Source organism: Salvelinus fontinalis, chromosome 1 (genome assembly GCF_029448725.1).
Source record: "Salvelinus fontinalis isolate EN_2023a chromosome 1, ASM2944872v1, whole genome shotgun sequence".
NCBI lineage: Eukaryota > Metazoa > Chordata > Actinopteri > Salmoniformes > Salmonidae > Salvelinus > Salvelinus fontinalis.
Window position 1 is genome coordinate 7,942,402 of NC_074665.1, and position 10,000 is coordinate 7,952,401.

Sequence of the window (10,000 nt, forward strand, 5' to 3'; positions counted from 1 at the left end):
TGGGGGGATAGAGAACTGTATGGTTAATGTTTAACATGGGGGGATAGAGGACTGTATGGTTAATGTTTAACATGGGGGGATAGAGAACTGTATGGTTAATGTTTAACATGGGGGGATAGAGAACTGTATGGTTAATGTTTAACATGTGGGGATAGAGAACTGTATGGTTAACATGGGGGGATAGAGAACTGTATGGTTAACATGGGGGGATAGAGAACTGCATGGTTAATGTTTAACATGGGGGGATAGAGAACTGTATGGTTAATGTTTAACATGGGGGGATAGAGAACTGTATGGTTAACATGGGGGGATAGAGAACTGTATGGTTAATGGTTAACATGGGGGGATAGAGAACTGTATGGTTAACATGGGGGGATAGAGAACTGTATGGTTAACATGGGGGGATAGAGAACTGCACGGTTAATGTTTAACATGGGGGGATAGAGAACTGCATGGTTAATGGTTAACATGGGGGGATAGAGAACTGCATGGTTAATGGTTAACATGGGGGGATAGAGAACTGCATGGTTAATGTTTAACATGGGGGGATAGAGAACTGTATGGTTAACATGGGGGGGATAGAGAACTGCATGGTTAACATGGGGGGATAGAGAACTGCATGGTTAACATGGGGGGATAGAGAACTGCATGGTTAACATGGGGGGATAGAGAACTGCATGGTTAACATGGGGGGATAGAGAACTGCATGGTTAACATGGGGGGATAGAGAACTGCATGGTTAACATGGGGGGATAGAGAACTGCATGGTTAACATGGGGGGATAGAGAACTGCATGGTTAACATGGGGGGATAGAGAACTGCATGGTTAACATGGGGGGATAGAGAACTGCATGGTTAACATGGGGGGATAGAGAACTGCATGGTTAATGTTTAACATGGGGGATAGAGGACTGTATGGTTAACATGGGGGGATAGAGAACTGCATGGTTAACATGGGGGGATAGAGAACTGCATGGTTAACATGGGGGGATAGAGAACTGCATGGTTAACATGGGGGGATAGAGAACTGTATGGTTAACATGGGGGGATAGAGAACTGCATGGTTAACATGGGGGGATAGAGACCTGCATGGTTAACATGGGGGGATAGAGAACTGTATGGTTAACATGGGGGGATAGAGAACTGCATGGTTAACATGGGGGGATAGAGAACTGCATGGTTAATGTTTAACATGGGGGGATAGAGAACTGCATGGTTAATGTTTAACATGGGGGGATAGAGAACTGTATGGTTAACATGGGGGGATAGAGAACTGCATGGTTAACATGGGGGGATAGAGAACTGCATGGTTAACATGGGGGGATAGAGAACTGCATGGTTAACATGGGGGGATAGAGAACTGCATGGTTAACATGGGGGGATAGAGAACTGCATGGTTAACATGGGGGGATAGAGAACTGCATGGTTAACATGGGGGGATAGAGAACTGCATGGTTAACATGGGGGGATAGAGAACTGCATGGTTAACATGGGGGGATAGAGAACTGTATGGTTAATGGTTAACATGGGGGGATAGAGAACTGTATGGTTAACATGGGGGGGATAGAGAACTGCATGGTTAATGGTTAACATGGGGGGATAGAGAACTGCATGGTTAATGTTTAACATGGGGGATAGAGGACTGTATGGTTAATGGTTAACATGGGGGGATAGAGAACTGTATGGTTAACATGGGGGGATAGAGAACTGTATGGTTAACATGGGGGGGATAGAGAACTGCATGGTTAATGGTTAACATGGGGGGATAGAGAACTGCATGGTTAATGTTTAACATGGGGGATAGAGGACTGTATGGTTAATGGTTAACATGGGGGGATAGAGAACTGTATGGTTAACATGGGGGGATAGAGAACTGCATGGTTAACATGGGGGGATAGAGAACTGTATGGTTAACATGGGGGGGATAGAAATGGGTCAATACAACAGTATTCAGCACTTTACTCCCAATGGAAGGATGGACACAAGCCAGCACATTGGGAGAGTTCATTCACAAATCAATGGATGGTAGTGATAAAGATGTTTGACGGTAGTGAGTGATGAAGATGTTTGACGGTAGTGAGTGATAAAGATGTTTGAAGGTAGTGAGGGATAAAGATGTTTGAAGGTAGTGAGGGATAAAGATGTTTGACGGTAGTGAGGGATAAAGATGTTTGAAGGTAGTGAGGGATAAAGATGTTTGAAGGTAGTGAGGGATAAAGATGTTTGAAGGTAGTGAGGGATAAAGATGTTTGACGGTAGTGAGGGATAAAGATGTTTGACGGTAGTGAGTGATAAAGATGTTTGAAGGTAGTGAGGGATAAAGATGTTTGAAGGTAGTGAGGGATAAAGATGTTTGAAGGTAGTGAGGGATAAAGATGTTTGACGGTAGTGAGGGATAAAGATGTTTGACGGTAGTGAGGGATAAAGATGTTTGAAGGTAGTGAGGGATAAAGATGTTTGACGGTAGTGAGGGATAAAGATGTTTGACGGTAGTGAGTGATAAAGATGTTTGACGGTAGTGAGTGATAAAGATGTTTGACGGTAGTGAGTGATAGGATGTTTGACGGTAGTGAGTGATAAAGATGTTTGACGGTAGTGAGTGATGAAGATGTTTGACGGTAGTGAGTGATGAAGATGTTTGACGGTAGTGAGTGATAAAGATGTTTGACGGTAGTGAGTGATAAAGATGTTTGACGGTAGTGAGTGATAAAGATGTTTGACGGTAGTGAGTGATTAAGATGTTTGACGGTAGTGAGTGATGAAGATGTTTGACGGTAGTGAGGGATAGGATGTTTGACGGTAGTGAGTGATTTGTTTGACGGTAGTGAGTGATAAAGATGTTTGACGGTAGTGAGTGATATGTTTGACGGTAGTGAGTGATAAGATGTTTGACTGTAGTGAGTGATGAAGATGTTTGACGGTAGTGAGGGATAAAGATGTTTGACGGTAGTGAGTGATAGGATGTTTGACGGTAGTGAGTGATGAAGATGTTTGACGGTAGTGAGGGATAAAGATGTTTGACGGTAGTGAGTGATAAAGATGTTTGACGGTAGTGAGTGATGAAGATGTTTGACGGTAGTGAGGGATAAAGATGTTTGACGGTAGTGAGTGATAGGATGTTTGACGGTAGTGAGTGATTTGTTTGACGGTAGTGAGTGATTTGTTTGACGGTAGTGAGTGATAAAGATGTTTGACGGTAGTGAGTGATATGTTTGACGGTAGTGAGTGATAAGATGTTTGACTGTAGTGAGTGATAGGATGTTTGAAGGTAGTGAGTGATTAAGATGTTTGACGGTAGTGAGTGATGAAGATGTTTGAAGGTAGTGAGGGAAAAAGATGTTTGAAGGTAGTGAGGGATAAAGATGTTTGAAGGTAGTGAGGGATAAAGATGTTTGAAGGTAGTGAGGGATAAAGATGTTTGAAGGTAGTGAGGGATAAAGATGTTTGAAGGTAGTGAGGGATAAAGATGTTTGAAGGTAGTGAGGGATAAAGATGTTTGAAGGTAGTGAGGGATAAAGATGTTTGAAGGTAGTGAGGGAAAAAGATGTTTGAAGGTAGTGAGTGATAAGATGTTTGAAGGTAGTGAGTGATAAGATGTTTGAAGGTAGTGAGGGATAAAGATGTTTGAAGGTAGTGAGGGATAAAGATGTTTGAAGGTAATGAGGGATAAGATGTTTGAAGGTAGTGAGTGATTATATATGTCTTTTAGATGATGCTTTTATCCAATGCATCTTAATTTTTTGACTCTTTATGCGATGTGCAGTGCATCGAACACCGGACGAAGAATGATCAGTAATTACCATAGTGAATTATTGTAATGTTTGTTTATGTGTCAATTATTCTCATAAGGGATGGGTTACCAATTGGCAATTTGACCCGCGGAAAAAAATGTCCTTCATTCGTACAGTCATGCCTGGATACATGTTTTGCGAATGGGTGGTCCCGGGAATCAAACCCATCTTCCTGGTGTTGCAAGCACCATGCTCTAACAACTGAGCTACAGTGGACCAATGGTGTGCCTTTTTATGACTGATGGCTGTCTCTGATTGGCTGTTTGCCCAGGTGAGGGAGGAGCTGAGTCGTAAGGCGGAGCGCCGTACCACCTGGGTGCTGTGGGGGGGTATGGCCTACATGGCAACACAGTTTGGGATCCTGGCGCGCCTCACCTGGTGGGAGTACTCCTGGGATATCATGGAGCCTGTCACCTACTTCATTACCTACGCCACCGCCATGGCTATGTACTCCTACTATGTACTCACACGCCAGGTAACACACACACACACACACACACACACACACACACACACACACACACACACACACACACACACACACACACACACACACACACACACACACACACACACACACACACACACACACACACACACACACACACACACACACACACACACACACACCCTCTATAGCACACAGCAAATCCAAGCCTTTTACAGGGCCAGACTATGTTTGTGTGTTGAGACTAAGCACTAGTCTTTGTGTATTCTAGTAGCGTTTTTGGAGCAGGTTCATTCATGTTTGGTTCATTCATGTTTGGTTCATTCATGTTTGGTTCATTTATGTTTAATTCATTTATGTTTGATTCATTTATGTTTGGTTCATTCATGTTTGATTAATTTACTTTTGGTTCATTCATGTTTGGTTCATGTTTGTTCATTCACGTTTGGTTCATTCATGTTTGATTCATTTACGTTTGGTTTATTCATGTTTGGTTCATTTACGTTTGGTACATTCATGTTTGTTCATTCACGTTTGGTTCATTCATGTTTGATTCATTTACGTTTGGTTTATTCATGTTTGGTTCATTTACGTTTGGTTCATTCATGTTTATTCATTCACGTTTGGTTCATTCATGTTTGATTCATTTACGTTTGGTTCATTCATGTTTGTTCATTCACGTTTGGTTCATTCATGTTTGGTTCATTCATGTTTGGTTCATTCATGTTTGTTCATTCACATTTGGTTCATTCACGTTTGGTTCATTCATGTTTGGTTCATTTACGTTTGGTTCATTCATGTTTGGTTCATTCATGTTTGGTTCATTCATGTTTGGTTCATTCATGTTTGGTTCATTCATGTTTGGTTCATTCATGTTTGATTCATTCATGTTTGATTCATTTACGTTTGGTTCATTCATGTTTATGCATTCACATTTGTTTCATTCATGTTTGTTCATTCACGTTTGGTTCATTCACGTTTGGTTCATTCACGTTTGGTTCATTCACGTTTGGTTCATTCATGGATGTTCATTCATGTTTGGTTCATTCATGTTTGGTTCATTCATGTTTGGTTCATTCATGTTTGATTCATTCATGTTTGATTCATTTACGTTTGGTTCATTCATGTTTATGCATTCACATTTGTTTCATTCATGTTTGTTCATTCACGTTTGGTTCATTCACGTTTGGTTCATTCACGTTTGGTTCATTCACGTTTGGTTCATTCACGTTTGGTTCATTCATGGATGTGTCCTCCTTTTCCTGTTAGGTTACAGTATGTATACAGTATATTCCCTAGTAGAAGTTGTAGCATTCTGGAGTAGGTCTAGTTGTGTTATTGTGACAGAATGTCCTCTGTCCTGTAGGAGTACCTCTACCCTGACGCCAGGGACAGACAGTATCTGCTGTTCTTCCACAAGGGGGTGAAGAGACAACATTTTGACATCTACAAGTACAACGAGCTGAAGGACTCTATCGCTGAGGTAGGCACTAACCCCAACACCGACACCAACCCCAACACCGACACTAACCCCGACACTAACCCCGACACCAACCCCAACCCCGACACCAACACCGACACTAACCCCGACACCAACCCCGACACCAACCCCAACCCCGACACCAACACCGACACTAACCCCGACACCAACCCCAACACCGACACCAACCCCAACACCGACACTAACCCCGACACTAACCCCGACACCAACCCCAACCCCGACACCAACACCGACACTAACCCCGACACCAACCCCGACACCAACCCCAACCCCGACACCAACACCGACACTAACCCCGACACCAACCCCAACCCCGACACTAACCCCGACACCAACCCCGACACCAACCCCAACCCCGACACCAACCCCGACACCGACCCCGACACCGACACCGACCCCGACACCGACCCCGACCCCGACACCGACCCCGACACCGACCCCGACACCGACCCCGACACCAACCCCGACACCAACCCCGACACCAACCCCGACACCAACCCCGACACCAACCCCGACACTAACCCCGACACTAACCCCGACACTAACCCTGACACCAACCCCGGCACTAACCCTAACCCCGACACTAACCCCGACACTAACCCCGACACTAACCCCGACACAAACCCCGACACTAACCCCGACACTAACCCCGACACTAACCCCGACACTAACCCCGACACCAACCCCGGCACTAACCCTAACCCCGACACCAACCCCGGCACTAACCCTAACCCCAACACTAACCCCGACACCAACTCCGACACCAACCCCAACTACGACACTAACCCCGACACTAACCCCGACACTAACCCCGACACCAACCCCAACTACGACACCAACCCCGACACCAACCCCGACACCAACCCCGACACCAACCCCGACACCAACCCCGACACCAACCCCGACACTAACCCCGACACTAACCCCGACACTAACCCCGACACTAACCCCGTCACCAACCCCGTCACCAACCCCGACACCAACCCCGACACCAACCCCGACACCAACCCCGACACCAACCCCGACACCAACCCCGACACCAACCCCGACCACACAGACACAGGCATGCACACATGAACACACATTAACATGTCTACACAAAATGTACTGTTGTTATGGTTTCATAATCTGGATTGAAATGTTATGACAAAAAAAATAACAATTGTAGAAGGAATTCACACCTTTCTCATATTATACTCCCCCCCAGGTGGAGTTAGATCTGAAACGCCTGAGGGATCCCCTCCAGCTCCAACTCCCTGTCCAGCAACTCACCGCCGCCAGCAAAGATTGATGGGAAGAGTGATGCCCTCCTCTGTTTTCTTCATCTCCCTCTCGGCTCCTCCATCCTTCCTTTCCTTACCCTCCTCCATCCCTCTTCCTCTCCTCCATCCCTCCTTTCCTTGCCCTCCTCTCCTCCATCCCTCCTTTCCTTACCCTCCTCCACTCCTCTATCCCTCCTTTCCTTACCCTCCTCCGCTCCTCCATCCCTCCTTTCCTTGCCCTCCTCCTCTCTCATCCCTCCTTTCCTTGCCCTCCTCCTCTCTCCATCCCTCCTTTCCTTGCCCTCCTCCTCTCTCCATCCCTCCTTTCCTTACCCTCGGCTCCTCCATCCCTCCTTTCCTTACCCTCCTCCATCCCTCCTTTCCTTACCCTCCTCCATCCCTCCTTTCCTTACTCTCCTCCGCTCCTCCATCCCTCTTTTCCTTACCCTCCGCTCCTCCATCCCTCCTTTCCTTACCTTCCTCCATCCCTCTTTTCCTTACCCTCCGCTCCTCCATCCCTCTTTTCCTTACCCTCCGCTCCTCCATCCCTCTTTTCCTTACCCTCCGCTCCTCCATCCCTCCTTTCCTTACCCTCCTCCATCCCTCTTTTCCTTACCCTCCGCTCCTCCATCCCTCTTTTCCTTACCCTCCGCTCCTCCATCCCTCCTTTCCTTACCCTCCTCCATCCCTCCTTTCCTTACCTTCCTCCATCCCTCCTTTCCTAACCCTCCTCCGCTCCTCCATCCCTCCTTTCCTTATCCTCCTCCTCTCTCTCCATCCGTCCACCTTTACTCCTCTTTGTTAAACAAACCCTTCCCTTTAGCGACCGACCGTGGGAGTTTTTCTTTTGACATTTTCTCCTTTTTTTTATTTCTCTGACTTGAAAACTCAAATGATAAAGTCAACTCATCTGTAGAGGAGGTTTAGAAAGAACAGAAACTGAATCAAATTGTGTCTGGGGGTGGAAATTATGATGAAACTGGGTGCTATGGATATGCAACAGGACTTCAGGACAGCCTGCAGGAAGCTCTAGGGGACGTACAGGAAGTGGCACGCTGCAGTGTGAGGAGTTACAGAGGAGGCGGAGGGGACGGGGGCAGACAAATGGACACGTCTATAAGTGTGTGTGGTGATATCCCGGGACTCCAACCCCAAGCCACTTAACAGTTGCTTTATCTATTTGTTAGCTAGGCCCACAGTGCAGCATTCAAACACACACACACCACTCCTATGGGGCTTCGGGACGTCTGTGTCCTACGAATTTACGTTTACAAAGATTCATCCTCTAGCTGGGAACCTCTTGCTCCACCCCCTGACCTTTAATCTCAGCCCTCTGACCTCTGCATGCTCGGAGGACATGGCTGTGATTGGACAAGGGTTCCTGTGACCTCCAGGCGACCGTGAACTTTGACCTTGGCCGACCCCTCTTGTCTCGTCTGATTGGCTGTGGCCAACCCTGCCCCGTCTGTTTCCAGTTCCCGCCCTCTCTGCCTGAAGTACAGCTACCCACAGAGCATATTGCTATGATGACAAGGACCTTTTATCAGGAGCCTTTCAGCTTGTCACAGCCTTTACATGAAGTGGATAGACGGAGTTGAGGTCAGGTGACCACACCTCACTTCCTATTCCTGTTGTTGACTTCCTATCAACTTCCTGTTTCCTGTAACATGCTGCGCCGGGATTGGAGGATAGTACTTCCGATAACAACATCACTGTGTGTTCTAATATTCCCAGATGTTTTATTTTAGAAGCCATGCTATATTTGTTATGAGAAACAATATACAATCAATCCCAATGAAGGTAGAGGAGGTGTAGATCATTCAGTGGGGGGAGGAGCTCTCTCTTTAACATCCTATATCAGAAAATATAGTTAATATACCATATCTGTATCTCTTTAGTAATGTCTCAACCATACAGGACCCCCGTATCAATAGGTCTTCCCACTCCGTCTCTCACACACTATTATCATTCTACTACCACCAATATAACCCACCAAGGCTTCATGGACATACATCCATCATCCACAAACTCAAGCAGCAACAGAATAGACGAGTTCCTAGAAGGATTTCTGTCAGAGAGATTCTGCGTGCCACTCACATATCCTACAATTCCTTCCAACTGCACTATAACTCATATCAGCCAAGAGAACATTGTAGAACCCTCACAAACAGCAACGATGTTCCCCCGTAGAACCCTCACAAACAGCAACGGTGTACCCCGTAGAACCCTCACAAACAGCAACGGTGTACCCCGTAGAACCCTCACAAACAGCAACGGTGTACCCCGTAGAACCCTCACAAACAGCAACGGTGTACCCCGTAGAACCCTCACAAACAGCAACGGTGTACCCCGTAGAACCCGCACAAACAGCAACGGTGTACCCCGTAGAACCCTCACAAACAGCAACGGTGTACCCCGTAGAACCCTTACAAACAGCAACGATGTTCCCCCGTAGAACCCTCACAAATAGCAACGATGTTCCCCGTAGAACCCTCACAAACAGCAACGATGTTCCCCGTAGAACCCTCACAAACAGCAACGGTGTACCCCGTAGAACCCTCACAAACAGCAACGATATTCCCCGTAGAACCCTCACAAACAGCAACGGTGTACCCCGTAGAACCCTCACAAACAGCAACGGTGTACCCCGTAGAACCCTCACAAACAGCAACGATGTACCCCGTAGAACCCTCACAAACAGCAACGATGTATCCCGTAGAACCCTCACAAACAGCTGTGGCCCGACCGTGTACCATTTCTGAATATGCTCACATTTTTTTACAGTAACCTAATTGTGTGGATATAAAGAAAGAGCCATATTAATATTGTAATATATTATATGTTGTGTACCTGTGTGTGTGACAGTCAGACACAGACAGGCTTGCTGTAGATTGCAGGTTGTTGAATGATGAATCTTCTCCGTCTGTATGTGAGGTTTTGTAGGACATCATTTAAGCCAAGGAACATAAAACAGAGATCACACACACACACACACACA

General features: G+C 46.3%; 1 protein-coding gene across 1 annotated transcript in view; it reads left to right on the top strand.

Annotated features, from left to right (window-relative positions):
* mcu (mitochondrial calcium uniporter) overlaps nt 1–10,000 on the top strand; it is a 151,379-nt gene that overhangs the window by 138,453 nt on the left and 2,926 nt on the right. The window contains exons 7-9 of the mRNA XM_055864084.1: nt 4,063–4,266; nt 5,606–5,722; nt 6,948–10,000. The exon at nt 6,948–10,000 is cut by the window's right edge and continues 2,926 nt beyond it. Coding sequence (XP_055720059.1) covers nt 4,063–4,266; nt 5,606–5,722; nt 6,948–7,031 — 405 coding nt within the window. The 3' untranslated portion in view covers nt 7,032–10,000. The remainder of the gene's footprint in view (nt 1–4,062; nt 4,267–5,605; nt 5,723–6,947) is intronic.